Raw genomic sequence first — 18832 nt, forward strand, 5'->3', positions numbered from 1 at the left:
AGTAATCAACTTCTATGTGACACAGCACATGACATCATTTGCCAGGGATCTTAACACCTTGCATTGAATCGTAATACATCACCGAATTCTGAGACCCAGAGCAAGTTCTATGAAAGTCAGAGCACTTCATGATTCCTGTGCTAGAATTCTCTTAGAATTCCATTGTCTCATTCTAGTGGAAACATTTCTTGATCAGCTACAATATTCTTCAATATGGGACCACTAACCCATCTGAGTATTGTTTTTAAATTAAGCCAACAACTTATGTGTCCCTTACCCTTCTGTTTTGGCTCAGACAAAATAATATTATATATCAGAAATGTATGTCTGTCCTGCCTTAGGGATTTTTAAAGTAAAATCACCAAAAAAAAAAAAAATTCCAAATTTCTCTTTTTCCTTTATTTATCAGAGAGTTGCGATTGTCAAAGTTTTCTGTCTCTCTTTCTCTAAAATGCCCTCATGTCCTCATTCTTGATTTCTCATTTTGGGGTGCTTTCCATAAATTATATTTTATTGCATAATCATTACTTTCTCAGAAATTTGGTGTTATACCTTTTTACTTTTTGTTCCTCATATGACATCAATATTCTTGTGCAAAAGCAGTGTCCCACCTGGCACCTGTCAGGGAATCTTAGAATTCTGAGTTTTGCAAACTGCAGGGTGTATTGATTACTCACCAAATCCAGGAATGCCTTCTAAAGGGGAAATTATTGACGTGCATCATGTTCGCAGATCTTCCGTCATTAATATTTTCCTTGTGTCCTAGGTTACATGGAGTGATCCTCACAGATGAATCCCAGCTTTCTGCTCTGAGCAGCTATCATGGACAATTATTGCAACAAGTATTAAATTCCAAAAAAAAAAAAAAAAATCCCCCACCCCAAGAAAACAAAACAAATCCAAGAGCAACAACAAAGCCCTTCTAGGATTTGAAGAAAGAACCATCGCAGAGCCCTGCAGGTAGGTCCATCCATTTAGGGTCCACTAATTAGTCAATGCACTAAAATAGCCAGTCCAACTGCTAATCCTAAATGGTGGCAAATATTGTCGTGGTCAGATCCAGCTGCCTTGCATGTGAATTAACGCATCCTCGCAGGAAGAACTCTGGAGTGTGGAAAGAAAGGAGTCAAAAGACAGTTTGTTGTTATCCTTGTTAAAGAAGTGTTAGAAGGGAAATGGAAAACTTCAGGTTGCTTTGCCATGCTGTCCTTTAGAAATGAATATTGCTTTTTCTTCTTTCTGAGGCACATATTCATGTGTGGTCACTTCAACGCAGGGCGACCGTCTGAGACGCGTTGGACAAAGACCTGGGCAGAGGGACTACAAATCATGTATAATCAAAATCAACTTCTTCCCCAAATCTTGAAACGGCGGGTTTCAACTATAAAAGTAGGAAGGCAACGAGTAATTTCTGTTTTGCAGGGCAAGGTTACCATCAGCTACCACCATGACTTCACAAGGTACTGTCCTGATGAGATTCCTTCCCGTTGCCTAACCCCATAATAAGGCTGTCTGCTCGCTTTAAGTAAAATGACTAAGCTATTGATCCTTTCGCTGCAGAATCCCCTTTAATTCGCTGTTATCAAAACCATGTGTGGGCTTTGTATATTTTCCCTTGCAAAGAAAATGAATTTCACAGCTGCAAGTCAGACGTTGTCTAAGAATTGCTTTCCCTCGTTGTCTTTTCTCGTCTGTCTCTATTCCTTACGCAGAATTCATTTCCCCCATAGGTGTCATTTACTCTGATACTCGGACATCTTTTTGAAAGATTCTCACGCCCAAGCTATACAGACCTTGCATGCTTTTAAAACACAATGGCAACAGGCTCCTGCTGGAGTTCCCCCCGCGCCGAATCTCCAGCAGAACCTTTGGAATCGCCGCAGCCGCCTCCTCTGCCCTGGGCAGCACCGCCCCAGCTCTGAGCAGCTCAGGACACTTGCAGGCTCCGTGGTACTGTACATTAACTCTGCAGCAGCCCTCTCGGCTGCAGAGACGCCTTGCCTGACAGGGGATGTGCTGGCGTCAAGGGGGCCCTCTAGGTGGGTTCCCGGACACTGCAGAACTGCGCGCTCCTTGCTAGCCTCTTAAGGAAGAGCCAGCCAAAGGGGTTAAAGGAAAAGCGTGCCCACAAAGAACAGGTTTCTTTCAGTAACTGATTACCAGGCGAGAAAGGCTAAGCAGGACCTGTAAATAACCAGACAGGGAAACGACACCTTGAACGCATGGATGTTGTTACAGAAGTAGATTCCTCCCCGCCCCCTTCCTTGTTTTCATTTTTGCCCAATGAAAAAAGGGAAGGTCGAAAGAGGTCCAGGAAGGGACAGAATTTCATGCATTCTTCTCCTTTAAAAATTTTTTGCTACACACACACACTGACACACCTACAGATGGGAGGCAAAACCTTGCTTATTAGGTGATTTGAAATAATTTGACTACAGATGACTATGCAACGATCTTGTGGAAACCAGTTTTGCAGAAGTCAGTTACACTTCACTGGCAATTGCACATGCCAATAAAGCTGCTTGTATGATTAGGCAGTGTGAAAATTGGAGAGCAGAGATGAAATATTGCAATGCCTACAGCTGATATTTTGCATTTCCTGACACTTGCCCCTTTGTTGCAAAAAAAGAAACCCACAAAATTTGTTCAATAATCCCCTGAATGCACCCCATGGCTGCTGATGCCATTTTGGAGCAATAAAATAGTAAACTCCTGGAATAGTAGCCCAGCACTTAAATGGTGTTTGTTTGAGATCAGTACAAGCCTGGCCTCTACAGGAGTAGTGTACTCAATGTTAATGAATCATTTTTAACGTAGGTATTCAAAAAGCCTGTTATGCAATTGCTTAATATTAAATGGAATACTAGCAGCACTTAATGCACAATGCTGTTATCTTCGGCTAGGATTTCCCAGGAGAGATGCCGTCATCACAGAAAACACGACTTGGGACTAGGGCATTTCCTACAAATTCAAAATCAGGTATGAAGAAATCTATTCAGTTCTGCCATCATTTAGGGAATTTCGAATTTGTTCAAATGTTGATTCTAGTAGAATTCTTGTGAAAAGACACCAAACGGTTCTTTTCCAGGCAGTTTCTGGGTTCAGAAAGATGACACCATGGCACAGAAAGGATCTGAGAACATTGGTCAGGATTTCCCGTCACCTAGGCAATGCTCGTGAGGTTCCAAGTGGCCTCTTTGTTTTTTCCAAAGGGACTAAACCTAAAGGTCATCTATGATCTGAAAAACAACACCTTCAAATGATTTTTGCCATGTGTGGATTTTTGAATCAAGTAGCACAGTTACAATTTATTATTATATTACTGGCCCAAATTTGATTTGCTTAAAAGATAGGAATGCCTCTAATATCACAGGCCCTGTTTTACATTAATATTTCATTTAAATTACACAATACCATTGTAAGGTAAGAGCTCATGAGCCGTATTCTAAAGACGAGGAAAATGAGGCAATTCGATGTGAAGCTGATTGCTGGAGGTCTTGGGCTTATTAAGCCACCGTTTCCATGAAGAAAGTCTGATTACAGAGTCCACGGACATTGATGTCTTGGTGACTCTTCGATATCAATGCAACCATGCATGTGTGGTATGCTGGCTGAAGAACTGTTTTCACATGTGTCATGTTAGCTTCAGAGTCATCCCCCAGAAGAGTAGAACTGCCAAAAGGATATTATTTGCTAATCATCCAGCATCATAGTGGCAGAACATTTCAGGGGATTCAGATTAAATTTTCCATATAATTACTGATCATGGGTGATGATGATGACGATTCTAGCTTTTCAACCATTTCAGAATGGACAATTAGTTTATACATCATGCAAGAGATGGAAATCAGTAAACACAAGATTAAAAGTAAAGGGGGCATAGTAGTCTAAGTCTCTGCCTGCAGAGCCAGCATCCCATATGGGTGCTGGTTTGCGTCCCAGCAACTCTACTTCTGATGTAGCTTCACATTCATGATCTGGCTAAGCAAGAGAAGATAGCTCAGGTAATTAGGGCCCTGTACTCAGGTGAGAGAGCAGGAAGAAGCTCCTGGCTCCCAGCTTTAGATCAGCCTGACCAAATGCTTGAAGCAGAGGAAACGACATCTTTCTCCCCTCCCTCTGTAATGCAGCGGAGCTGATGTTCAGTGTAATAATTAAGATGCCCACGGATCTCGCCATCTCTGTGTTTAACACCTGGATCTGGCTCCTGATTTCAACTTTCTGCTAATGCAGACCCCAAGAGGCAGTGGTGATGGTTCAGGTTTCTGGATTCCTGATCCACCATGGGAATCCTGGATTGAGTTTCCTAATTTCAGTCTGATTGTAGGCTTCTGGGAAGTAAACTAGTGGATGAGAGCTCAGTTAAAATAAATACATTTCTTAAAAACTTCTGTAGAAATATATTTTCTCTTATAGTAAATATCAATGTTCTAGCATTGTGGTGCATCCAGTTAAGCTGCAGCTTGCAGAGCTGACACGTCCTATCTGAACTGAACCTGACTCCTGGTTACTCCATTCCACATCCAGTTCCCTCCTGTTGCACCTGTGAAGAAAGTACAAGATGGTCCGAGTGCTTGGGTCCTGCCACCCATGAGCTTCCTGCCTCCTGATGTCAGCCTGCCCCAGCTCATGATTGTGGCCATTTGGAGAGCAAGTCAGCTGAGAGATGATCTCTCTTTCTTTGTCTCACATTTTTCTGTCACTTTGCTTTTGAAATAGTAAATCTTTCAAACTGAAATTAAAATATTATCATCCACCAATTTACCACGTTATGTCAGTCAACACTATTTCACTCTGGTAAAATGAAAAATTGATGCCTATATGTGACATAATAGCAGAATTACATCTGAATCTTTCTTAACTGCCACATAGTTCAAAGTCAATACTTGTAGCTATGTTTCCATTTGTTGGCAATGATAGAAGCAATGCATTTTACAAGTACAAAACCACAAGTGACTTGGGCATTGTCATTAGTCATTAAAAGAGATTTTAAATTATAGTCCAACTAAGAGAAAATTTCAACTGAATATGTTTAAAATGAACATTTTGGCTCTTCATTTTAAAAATTTTTAAACATGTAGTTTTTTGAAATTAAAAGTATAACCAATTAAGATGAAAGCAATTACAACAAAAAAGCCATCACAGATAGAAGAAAAGTCTAGTTTATGTGATAGCAAAGAAAAAAAAAAGTTATTTATTTTATTGTTCTTGGGAAGCAAGATTATATACTATTAAAAAAAATCCATATTGCTACAAACTGAAGGCAACAGAAATGAAAGGAGAGACCATCTTACACAATAGTAATGGCTCAATTCTACCATTTTTTATAAAGCGTATATAAGAAACAGGGTCTTCCAAGTTATGACCTCGGATTTACAAAGTGAGACCTCACAAAACCTTGGGCCTCATAAATGTATGACTATTCAGACACAAGGCAGGTGGAAGGCTTTGGTTTGTAACTGAAAAACAAGTTCTCAAAAACAAATACATATGGATGGGCCAGAGGGACCGCGTATCTAATTCATTCTAGTCAAAGATACTCATTCCCTCAACAAACTTCTAAGGAACACCTAGAGTATCTACAAAAGATTCCCTGAGGGACCATTCCTACCCTGTTTCAGTCAATACAAGAATGCCAGTTCTGAGCCAAGGACCACAGATTTCACAGCCTTAATGAGATCCCTCCAGCTATGGGATGCCTCAACTCTGCATAGAGCAGCTTTTCATTTTATTATTTTTAAAATTTCATTCTATTAGCAACATAACAACTATTCTTTTGGGAACAGACTAACATTAGCCACCTTCATATGAGACTGATTTTAAAAAATACATATTAATCAAGTATCAGCTACAAACTCAGAACCAACTGCAATTCTCTAGTCCACACTGGCATTGAAACACTGCTTAGTGCACTTAAAACCATGGCAAAATACTAATCAGTATCCCATGCCCTTTTCTAAGGTACTAGTTTTCCACCATGATTAGGGGTGTATGCACCTAAGAGCTCCGGGTTTTCAAACCATGTTGCTGGGGACCTCGTGAGTTTGGAAGTCTGCATTAGGTAAGTTGAGGGGGAACAGGTGGTCACATGCCCTATAACTGTTTTAGGGCTCTATGCATTTATGATCTTTAGCTCAAAATTTAGTATCCAAAGGGAAGTCTGGCTCTTTAAACCACAGTTAACCAACACATAACAGTAGTAAGAATGAACAATTTCCAGGTAAACTCCTAGATGATCAAATTCTGTACTCCTTTGTCTTCAAATATCAATGGACATGGTAACTTCACAAAGTATATAATACAATGATTCTGTGTAGCTAACACGATCTGAGCATAAGATAGCTCATCTCTGCACTTGGGCATCTTCTAAAGCTCCTGGTCACTTGCACTGACATACACAGAGGGCATAATAATGTGCCCTGCTGACTTTCCTTTTTGAATTCTCAGTTTCACTCATGGAAAAGTGCTTTCATTTCAAATATTAAGGTGTATCTCTCTGTCATCATTAGATCTTACCACAATCTTAAAAACCACAAATGAGATCAAATAAAAACCATCCTGTTTTTAGACATGAAAATGACATGAATCTAATAGGTTCATATGAATATAAACCATCCGTTCAGATATTCTAAGAATGTTTCAGGAGAATGGATAATTTTGGTCTTCTAATTGTCAAAAAAAACTATGAAAGAAAATTAGACTCTAATGTACATAATGAATGTATATAAACATTTACATATATACATACTTCATTTCACAGCACTTTCTGTCTATATGGTAGTATAAATACATAATGTCCAAAGAAACAGATATTTCCTTCACTTGGATATTTTTAGGAATGTGACTTGTCTAAAGCCAATGAACATTGTCTTTTTTGGTTTATTTACTAAATAAGAAGAAATTTATGTATCTCTTTCACACTTCTACTTCTATATGTATAAGTATACACACACTTATTCTTTTCTAATGCATATAACACCAACTCATAAGCATGTGAGAATGCCATTCCAGTCGGTAGAACTAAATCAAAGATGACCACCCATTCCCCAGGCATCCTCACCACTTCCAGGAAAAGAACATGCAAGACCAAACCCTTCCTCAGAAAACCAGTCCCTCTGGAAAAGAACAGTATCTTCCTCTGTGTATTTAGAACACTGCAAACATTGTTGGCACTCGGTAAATGTTAATTAATAACCATGTTGATAGAGATGGCTTTCCATTGTGGCAGGTCCCAGTAATGTCTGAAGGCATGCTGTTCAGCACATTTATAACTAAAATAAGACAAGCCTTTAATGAAGCCACACATTCATTTGCTGTCAGAGAACTGCATCATATATGGTTCAGCAAGTTGGTAGTGCACTCCATTTCTACATGTTCTTGAAATCAACGATACAACCAGCGATTAAGAAATGAAAAGGAAATTCACTGAACAATTATTTTGACCAAATAAAATAAAAAGATGCTTTGTTGGGCATTTTCATGACCTAACTAATACCACGAATTATTTTGGTTTACATATCCAAGCTAATGCTTCTAATCTTATATGGCAAGTAACTGCACTAACACAAAATATTGTATCATAAAACACAATACTGTTTTTGCTACATGTTAAGGGTTTTGAATTTTTTTTAATTTCATTTGTTAAAAAAGGGTTTTTTTCATTATTAATTTCTTTACTGACTCATGGATCACACAGTAGCCTCATCTTCTTCAAGAAGTTCTTGGATTTTCTTTTTCATTCCTTCAGTGACACATTGGTCATTCAGTAGTATGTTATTTTAACTTCATGGCATTATAAATTTCATATTTTTCCTCCTGTTGTTGATGTTATTTTATGGCTTTTCATTTAATGGGATGCATAGTAACTGTGTATTAAGGATTATCATATCTGGATGTGAAGATATAATGCTGTATGCTTCTGTACTTCTAAATCAAAGATGGACCCCCCTCCCCCAATTAAACCATTAAATGTATCTTGACAATAGGATGCTGGATTATCTACCCCTATCCATACTTACAATGTCAGGACATACTTAAAGAGCAGAATGATGGACGTAGGTCTGTTTGTGAAGACTATACTACTACAACAATGTGGGTGGCGGTAATAGTAGGGAAAGAGGAGATTTGGACAGAGTGGAAGGGACATCCCAGGGCCTGTGGAACTAAATCATAAAATAAACAAATACCCCAAAAATGAAACCACAGCACACTGTGTAACTGGAATATTTAGAAGGATTACTAAGCTCTATTTGTAATAATTTTGGAATTACAAAAGTTAGAATACTAAGGCTAGAATATACTACAAAGCAGACACTTATCATTAATATTCAAAGAATGAATGTGGGAAAAAAAACCCACGGCAGACTTGAAGAGAAAAATTTTGAATATTCATTGTATTTTGGAATCTTATTATGGAAGCCCTAATTTCAGGTTTGTGTCTTTTACATCTTGTATGATTTTTTTACCCACTCAGTAAACCTCATTGAGATATAATTTCCTTAACTGTAGTATAGAAAACATAAAATTCATAGTTTATTCTAATTTTCAATTTAATTGGGTAAATTATAGAAAACTACTCTGTAATGTGAAGAAAATTCTTGAATATGTTGTTTATGTATACTTCTAAAATTCAATCATAAAAAAAATTACCAAACTATAAATATTTTGCCTGGCCTAGAACTTACTTAAATAAAAGCAGAAAAAAGAACAGAAAGAAAAACAAATGAAGTAATGTTGGTATTCCCTTGTGAAATGGAATGGTATTTTGTTTCTATATTAAATTTCCCCCAAGGCTTTGTATCATACTTGTTTCTGAAATTCAACGGAATAAAAGTATTTGCTATGTAATAAAATCCAGCTTCAAAATTTATTTGAGTTCTAGAATATAACACACTTCTGAAAATAGAGAACATATCTACAATAATTTTGAGTCTAAAAATTACACAGGAAACACAAACAAACAAAACACTGAGGCTTAGCTTTTGGGTTCACACCGTGGCTAAGGGGGTGAAACATCTGCTTGTTATGTTAGCATTCCATTTTGGAGCCCAGGTTGAAGGTTCAGTTACTCCACTTCTAATCTAGGTTCCTGTTAATGCTACTGTGAAGGCAGTGGAAGGCAACGCAAATACCTGGGGCTCCTGTCACCCATACGGGAAACCCAACGGGAATTCCTTGTTCATGACTTTGGCCTAAGCCAGGCCTAATGGTTGTAGTCAACACGTCTCTTAAAACACAGGCTTTGTGAAAAGGTAACATAACAACTATTCGCTTGCAAAATACAATGTCCAATATATTTTCAGCTTCAAATTTAGACACTAAAATTTTTTAAAAATATATTGAAATAAAATTTGACAGGCAGACACAGAGGAATGAACCCCCATTTGTTCATTCACTTCTCAAAGATCTGGGCTAGGGCACATCAAAGCTGGAAGTTGCAAATTCAATCCATGTCTCCCATAGGGTAGTGGAAAGGCAACTTCTTGGGCCTTCAGCCACTGTCTGGCAGAATCAGCATTAGCAAGAAAATGATGATAGGTGCTGGAACCAGGTACTGAATTTAGGTAGTGTGACATGGGTTGTGAGCATCAAGTCCGATGTTTTAATCATTAGACCAAAAGTCGAAACCCTAGAGATTAGACATTAATGTCAACAGATTCTGTTTCTTTTAGTTTACTATTGGTTGGGTCCACAATAAATCATCAACCTCTGAAGAATGTCCATTTTGATATACATTTTGATAATCATTGAAATGTATACCTTACTGTACAACTTTTTAAATAGTTGCAGTAATATTGAAAGATTCTGTTTGAGAATGAAATTTTCCTTTTGTTTATAAATCATACAGGTTCATCTTGGGACACATAAAGAAGAAAAAAGTAAAGTACAAAGAATGAAGCTATTCATAATATATCCCCCCAGAGCAAGTCAGTTTATTTCCTTCCATTGTTTTTCCCTCCTCAGAAGAGTACACTGACTGCTGATTTTTATATTACTGTAAAAATATTTAACTTGTCTCTGGAATTGATGAAAAGTATTGCCTGAGAGAGAGAGAGAGAGACTCTTTAATTTATCATATGACACATGACAAAGAAATTAATCAAAACTTTCCATTCTCATGGGTCTATTAGGTAAACAGTTCAATCTTCTAAAAAACATCTGTGATGCATTTTTCCCAGTGAATACTCTCAAGAGGATTTTCTACCACATTCCTGTTTCTAACTCCTTCATTTTGATGCAACTTTGAGACCTTGGATACACTCCAGTTAGTCACTTTTCTACTGTAGTAGTTCATACCAGATTGACAAGTCGATTTAGTGTTGTTGTTACTGTAACAACAAACCTGAGGCAGTCTATATTATGAAAAAAGGAAGAGGGAAGTTTTTCAGCTAACGTCTCAAAGAATATAAGGTCTAAAGTTCATATCTGGTGGTGGCTTTCTGGCTGGCAGAGTTCCACGCTGTGCCACAGTATCATGTGAGAAGAAAACCGGAGGTAGCTTGGATATATGTGCATCAGGTCTGTCTCCTTTTTATAGAATCACCAGACTTAATCAGTAAAAGACTTTCTTGAATCACACCTCAAAAGACCATAATTGGTTTAAGCCTCCAACTCAAGAGCTAAGAGAAAGCAAGTATAACTGTTATTTGCCTACATAATTTTTATATGTAGCTCCTATAGATTATCATTAATGTAACTTTCGCAGAGGCAGTAAGCCTCTTGACCTGTTTTGCTCCCAACAGGTCATTCAGCACCCAGAATACAGGTGCATAAAAAAAATCCTTTTTTTTTTAAATGTCTGCCTACAGGTACTTTAAGGATTTGTTTTTAACTCTACCATATTTTTGAAAATCTGATCTGGATAGGCTTAAAAATATAACTTAATGCCACCTGACTAATTCACTGTTCAATAAAAGCTAATATTCTCTTTAAATACAAGGAGGCCTATACAGAAATGAGACTCTATTGAGTTTGACCTGGGGTTCAACTCAAACGTTATGTGGATTCGGGCCAAAGATGCAATTTTGGGTCAAGTACAAACCCATAAAGTAGCAAGAGGGTGATTGTTACAGACAAAAGACAAAAAAAGAGAAGAAACACAAGGTCGAACTAAAACAGATGGCTCTCTGGCCCAAATGAGAATAGCTCCCTCTTTCAGAGCTTTCCAAACCCAATAAGGAACAGCAGTACTTAGTATTGTCCACGTCTACATTTTTAAAGTAACTGGCATCCCTTCTTTAATATAGTTGGCTTCTTTTAGTTAGAATCAAAATCTTGATGATTCACAACATTTAAAAAAAACTCCAAAATTCATATTTTTTTTGTCTCCCAAAATAAAGCAATTTAAAATGTATGTCATATTACAACACTGAACAGCCACAATGAGTTAACTCATCACTGAATTAATGCTTGCAGGATCAAGCATATATACACTGACTGGAATTAACAATTAATGCATCTACATCTACATGCAGTTGTTCTGGAAACTGTTCTTTTTCTTTGACTGACATCTATTACAGTTCTAGTCAAAACATTAGCTCCTTACATTGCTCAAACGCCACTCACAGTTGTCTTCACTCACAGTTTGTTTTAAAGAAGGCTGAAGGATAACAGAAAAAAAGGAGAGAGACACGATGGAAGAACAAAAAGCTGACTTATGTTAGCTTCATGAAGTAAGAGAATATAGTATGCAAGTGGCAGAATTCTGTTTGAGGAAGAAAAACGGTGCATATGATTTTTTTCAAAATAATTTATAATCCAAAAAATATTAAAATGTATTCAAACTGGAACTCAGTATTTTAGAACGATAGTTTCAAAGTTATAACAAAGTAAAAGACTATTTACATTTCAGTGCAAAGCAAACACAAGGCTAATTATGAGAAATCTTGTTGTCCTTTGCACACTCTTTTACCAAGCATCTCACAGTCTCTTCTCTGCCATCTTTCAAGTTCCACTTTGAAAGTAAATCCATAGTGCTGAGTACTTAAAGCTGTCAGTTAGTCTGCCTCTCTTTGTGACAGTGACATTCCACTTCTAAAAACATCACAATGGATTAGAAAGATCACTTCATAGATATAAGAAGGCAAAACACAGCAATGTATGTCCAAAACTGATGGGACAGAAAATGACTCTCATTAAATCAAATCATTCATTTATGTATCTTAGACTCTACTCTCTGGGAAGCATGTAATAAGAACAGAATTTAAGGCACAATATAATATGATGTAATTGCTTCTAGTTCTGGATCGGAGAAAATGGATGAAGACACATAAGAGCTCAATTACTCCACTAAAGAAAGTAGCATTGCTGATCATGCAGCAAACTCATATCTAGGATTTCTCTTCTCACTTATCCTTAACACTTTAGATTACTAACCAAACAAGAATTGAAACAAAAACACAAAGCAGGAAATAGACAGGTAAACAGGTGATTTGAATTAGGGAAAACCTTAGCAAACTTCATTATTTTGTAAAGCTCTCCTCATTCTTAAAAAGATGATTACAGTATAGGAAGCAAGGATGAAGCCGAAGAAATGGAAGCTTGTCTTTCTCCTGCCTCACCAATGACTGTCTGATGAGAAGCACAGGTCATTTGAGATGAGGCAATTGCCCATGTGTGTTGGGGGAGAGGTGGAATATTTTCTGGAACTGCAAGAATAGGGCACACAGTGTTATGAAGGCTTCCCTTCTTAGGCTGTTAAGTGTAGCAAGCAGGTGACATCTGGAACTCCCACTCCAAAAGAATCCAAAGGGTGGAAAGCGTCAAGACAGACAGAGGAAGTGAAGGAGGCAACTGGGATAGAAAAGAGCATCCTTAACAACAACTTCCTCATTCCCTTCAACCACTGATTGTTTCCTACACCTTGAATGCAGATCTCTGCCGGAGCCCAGTTATAAAGATTAAAACACAATTGCTGGGAACTATAAATGTTTTTCCTCTCAAATCTGAAAGTCTCAAAATGCTTCTTTAAAAAAATAAGATTATTTGGGCGCCAACATGTTTTGATGTTCATGCATTTTTAATTAATCTTTTGAAGGCCGCTCATATACATGGATTTCACATGCTTTTTAATTCTGTTTTGCGTGAACTTTTTGAAGTACCTCCATATTAGAAGCACAGAAGAAAAATTCACATGACAAGCATGTGATGTGGTAAAAATAAATCAAGATACATTTTTAAGATATTTGTATACAAATATCAATATTGTAACATTTGCTGAAAATGAGGGCCTGGGATTAAAAATACATCCTAGTTTTCAACTGCCTCTTTAAGTTTTATTTAAAGAGAATGGTTGTGACATTCTGGGTTCTGTTAATACACAGGATTGCATTGTCTACTCAGATTCTTTTCCATAACTAGAATGTCCCTTCCAGATTTGAAAGCAAATTTTGCCTCCTGCCTGCCAGGCCCATTGGAGATGAGCTGCTTGTAGTTGTGGGAGTCAGTGGAATCCAGGAGAGAGTTTATCTTCTCCCCATGGTGGGCTATGCAGATTAGCACTGACAGCCATGAACTTACAAGGAAGGGGAAAGGGGGATAAAAGGAAGAAGGTTTTATTTTTGTTTTTGAACTGGCACTGTCATAACATGACATCTCACATCGGGTACTTGGCAGATGTTGAAAGCTGTCTTCTTGTCTCTTGGGCACTTTTGTGGGTTCATCAACAGCATCCTGCTGGGCACCCTGGCTGCCATGCCTATGAGATTTTGCTTCAGCCTTGTTTTACAAGTGCTGCTGGTTAATTAACCCCCCGCCAAGCTCTCAATTTTCTCCATGTTCAATCCCTACAATCTCTTGCTGTTGCAGTCTTCTCAGGAAGGATAGCAAATGGCTCCAGGCCAGGTCTCTCTCCCTAGTGTGTAGTGTGGATCAGACCCACTGGAGGAAATACTACCATCATAACCTCTGTCCGGCCTTGGCAGAAATGACTGTAGCCCGCTCCGAGGGAAGGGTGGGCAGGACACACAGTATTACCCTGCTCTCTCACTTAAAAATTACGCTCCAGAATTCCTGCTCAGGCAATGAATGGTTCATTTTCTGTCTTTGATCCTTGTGTTTGTCTATGGCGATTCATGTTGTACTAATTAGAAGAGTGGGTCTGAGCGATAGGACAATGTTCTAAATACAACCACAATGAAGAAGTGGGTGATGTGTCTGAATCTTTTACCAACCAATTTTGGATGCTCACCTTGAAGCTTCACATTATCAAATGGTAAATTTTCTTAATCTGTTTATGTTAAACCATGAAGCTATGAACTCCAAACATGGAAAGTCATTTTAATTTACATGGAAATATTTGTTATAATTTACACAAGAGCACATTTCACAAAGTAATCAAGTTAGGAGAGAGAAGCCTAGATTTTTCTCATCATTTTTTTTTCTTTCTAAATAACTGGTGGGTGGGCTTATCTGCCTCAAAAAGCACTTTAAAATTAGATGTTGAGTTTTCAAACCTGCAATTGCTGTTATTGAAATGAAGCAACAGTTGTCATGACACCTAGGCTAAAAAGGTAAATAAAAACAAACAAAAAGCTGTGTGCAATTTGTGAATCCATCATTTCCTAGCAGGGCTGGATTTCTCTTGGAGTTCATGGAGAGACCAAAGAGTGTTCTACGATGAATGACATTATCATGAACCAGGGCAATGATCATTCTCTCTGTCACAAAATGAGAGTCCGACATGTAGCAGGAACCTCTTTGGAAATCAAATTGTATCTTATGCTGAATTCTATTTCAAGGATCACACAAAGACCTGTGTCACTGTTTGATACTATGATGTGGGTGTGCTTACATTAAAACCACTTTCAGAAAAACAACAGGTCAGTCATTTATGACAACAATATAGTTGCAGATGAATACTGTCACAAGAACAATGAATTAACAAGCTAACCGGTGGAGGAACCAGGCCCTTTATATGCCAGGAGGCTATTTATTGGAATGTTACTACCCCGTGTCTTTGCTTTGGGATACAAGGCCAGGTATCCGGAATCTCCTTTCCATGAAAGCATGACTGGTATTGGAAGACGAGACTGAGGATCTGGTGTAGAGTGCAGTGATTTGTTTTACTCCTTTGTCTGAACTGCACCCCATAATGAAGGGTCATGAATCTCATTCTGAGGTCTACATCATCGCAGTGACCTTCTTTTGATGTTATTTTGTCAATAGCTTGAAAACAGTGAAGCACATGCATGTTTATACTTGGAATGTGGTTTTCTTGTACTCCTGTGTTTGCATGTTCCTGGTCACTGGAACAGGCACCATACCCTAATAGATAGATAGATAGATATTTAATATTGTTTACATAGCTGAGATGGATGCATGCCCACATGGGCCTCTGATTAAAGTGGAAAGGTCGGGTGCAGAGGAAAGTAGGTTGGGTGAATGTTTTGGGTTTATTTATTTATTTTTTTCTCCTGTGTTTACGGGAGAGGAAGGGGAGTGGAACAGTCCATGGTGTCAAACTAACAGCACTGTGGGAGCAGGAGTGGCAGTCATTTGATGATACCTTAGAGACCCTGATGTGGGGAAGAGTGTTCTGAGGGTGTTACTTGATTGGTTTTGATCGTTCTGTGGAGCTGTTGATTTTGTTACTCCAGGGTTGAGAAAATCTTTCCTAGGTCTATTGCTTCTCCATTTGGTCTCCCATTTTGCAAACTGGTCCAAGGACCAATGAATTCTTCTGATCAATAATCCTACTCCTTTGTCCTTTAGTCCCCAAACAAAGCTTGAAATCTATAAATGTAAACCCCGTTTTGAGTTTTTTATATGACATTTTTTTCAGAGTTTCAAGTGTAAACAAAGTAGCTTGTGCTCTAGGTTAATACTTTTTCTCAATAGTGCATGGCTTGTTATCAGGAATCAGATTTTTTAAATTATCAAATAGATTTCTGATTTGTTACTGCCACTTCATGTGAAGTTTGTTTCCCAATTTCCACTGAATCATATTTTTTTTTAATCTGGAAAACAATAATGATATACATATACCTTATATTTGTTTGGGAGTAGATTATAAGTTATAGATCAATCATATAGCACACATAAGAATTCAATGCACAGTAGCTGTTCTTTATCCAATCCAATGTTGCCTAATTGCAATAGTGGGAATATATTGGGGAAACAGAGCAATGAAATTGTAGAAATGCAAAGGGCAAAAACATGAGCTTAAAAAAAAAAAACAATGCGCACTTCTTCATCAATTACGAATGCAAGGTGAGTTACAGGATGTGACGCAAATATAGTTATGATACAGCTTCCTTATCATTTGCTTTAACAACAGTCTACAAAATGATTATAGGTCAAAAACTCAAAAGAAAAATAACAGATAGATATGACAAAGCAGCAGAGGAGAACTGCACACAGCCGCTAAGCAGCAAATAGAAGTGCAGCCTCACTGGTCTCAAAATAAATAGCGACAATGCAGGGTTTTGTGTATGATGGTGGCTAAACAGCCTGTTTTTGTTGTTGTTCTGTTTTGTTTTTCTTTTAAAGCAATCCAATGAGGGGGTGGGGAAAGAGAAAAAATGTACACCCATATGTAGAGACAATATTGACTAATAAGCTTTTGTAGAGTATAGTACAATTGACCTTTTACAATCAAAAACACACAGAAATTGAAGACATTCCGTTTGCAATACTTAACCTCACAAAAATCACTCTTCAGGTTCCAATACACATGCAAACACACACCTTTCTTCATACTGCCAGTAAGCCCTGAGCTTCAAGCATATAATAAGGTAGAAGGTGCTTAAAAATACATATTGGCTCACAAAAGCTCAAACTATTTTTTATCGAGTACAAAGATCATGGAATAGTTTATATGTTCGGTGACTTGCTTCCAGAGGTTAAAAATATTTAATAATTGATAATCCAAAGGACTGTCCTTTCTTCTCTAGCTATTTAATATTTGAGGATGTTTTATAGAAATAATCACTTTTTAATTAAGTTTCTATGTAAATTTTATCATTTTTATCCTACATATTATTGACAAAGACAAAAAAATGGAAAAAAAACCCCACACCACCTCATGCAATGTTATCTCTTTCTTGTTTTATTTTCCACCCTCCTTTGCGTGGTATACGTAGAGTTGGCTTTGCTGTTAGGCTTCCTCCAATATTTGAGAAGCATAGGAAACACTGAACAATTAATCTCACTTATCCTAGAAATATGACATTTTCTCAAAGAATGGTTTTAACCCCTGTTACTACAACTCATGTGCCCTCTTTCAATTTTCTTACTGCTTGAAGAGGGAAGATGGGATATGGCATCCTCAAAACATGAAAACCACGATCCTAATTTCATCAGCAAAGAGTTGGCCAAGATTTGAACGGGTGTCCATATTGGCCGCCAGCATCAAAAGCAGCTGCTTAACACACTACATCACAAAACCAGTCCCCCTTGTTTCTTATTTTTTTCAAAGAGGGAAAACAAGTGATTTCTTTCAGTGTTTCAGTGATTACCATTTTAGTGCTCTTTGGTTAAAAATAGGCAATATTTTCCTTTATTCCTGGGATGCTAAGATGCCAGCTAGGGATGATGGAAGGTTTTGATCAATAGTTTACTTATGTCACCAGATTTGCACACCATTGGGCAGTTCCTACTGATGCAGTATTAAACATTCATCAGAACATCATTTTAATTCCTCCATATTCCAAACATGAAATTAAAATAGCTAAGTGTCTTTGTTTAAAAATTCAAATACATGACTTGGCAAAGGTTGACATCTTATCTCCTCTCCTTGGCTGGGTACTGCGGGGATCATTCATATAGCACTGAGTGAGTGCCCAGCATCCACACGCCGCCCCTTTCCCATTTATTACCAGGCTTCTGAAGTGCAGCTTCGCAACATCTGATCCTTCAGATCATTAAAAATCAATGTAATGACGCAATAGTTCCGCACATTTTAGAGAAATGACAGAAAGTACAGTATATGATGCCTATTAACTTGCTCTGGGTTTTCTTTTTTCAGCTGGCAGGAAAGTCATTTGGTGAGATTGATTAAACCAGTATGGCAAGGAAGAGAGGAAAAGAGCAGAGAAATGTAAACACAGCCAGCTTGGAGGGTGGGGTAATGTTTTCCTTGGGAATGAAACAAACTGCCACTGGGTTAAGGGCGATCAGAGGGAAGGGTCGGAAGGAGGACAAACCTTGTGTAGTGTGAGCATGCTGTAATTTGGAGTGTAAGAGGTTCAAGCTGCTAGGGGAAAAAGAAAAAAAGACTGAAGAGGAAGCAGGCTACCCTCATGTTTGTAACTGTCTGTCTGCATCAGTCATAACACATAGTTTGGCTGAACTAACCCAAGAGACATCACTGGCACAGGGATAAGAAACTGATTTTAAAGATTTTAGTAAAAGATGTTTCTTAATATCAGGGAAAGGCATATCAAGTATGTCCCTTCTTGAATCTTGGGGTTTATTTCTATAAGGACAACTAACTAATAAAAGAAAGTAAATCTTCATTTTTGCTGACACCATGAATAGACAGAAACCCACAGTATTCTTCTGTTTTTCAACATAGTGCCCAGCCTTGGCCTCTCCATACAAACAGGGACTTCCTCTGCTTACAGAATTGCTTTGTTCTCTGATTGTCTTCCTCATTTTTTCATTAATTCAAAAAGAGCTTTGGTATGTTGAATCATAGCATTTTGACAAGGATGGATTTTTTTTCTACTACCATGCCACTATTTCCAGTTCTTCCCAGTGTCCTATTTAAAGCTGCACTTAGCTTACAAAGCTCATGCTTCAATAGAAAAGGTCAAGAAAATCTATCCAGCATTTATTTGCTACACATTAAGTCTGCTAACTTTTCAAGTATAAAAATCAACTAACCACAAGA

General features: G+C 37.8%; 1 protein-coding gene across 4 annotated transcripts in view; it reads right to left on the reverse strand.

Annotated features, from left to right (window-relative positions):
* The window catches only part of PDE4D (phosphodiesterase 4D), a 1371497-nt gene that overhangs the window by 521587 nt on the left and 831078 nt on the right, over nt 1-18832 (reverse strand). Inside the window, exon 1 of one of the 4 annotated variants that reach the window (XM_040977574.1) lies at nt 678-807. The exons of the other annotated variants lie outside the window; for them this stretch is intronic. Coding sequence (XP_040833508.1) covers nt 678-724 — 47 coding nt within the window. The 5' untranslated portion in view covers nt 725-807. Of the gene's footprint in view, nt 1-677; nt 808-18832 lie in introns of those variants that run through there. 4 annotated transcript variants of the gene reach the window in all.

This window comes from Ochotona curzoniae, unplaced genomic scaffold (assembly GCF_017591425.1).
Source record: "Ochotona curzoniae isolate NIBS_2020 unplaced genomic scaffold, NIBS_Ocur_1.0 contig_2754, whole genome shotgun sequence".
Classification (NCBI taxonomy): domain Eukaryota; kingdom Metazoa; phylum Chordata; class Mammalia; order Lagomorpha; family Ochotonidae; genus Ochotona; species Ochotona curzoniae.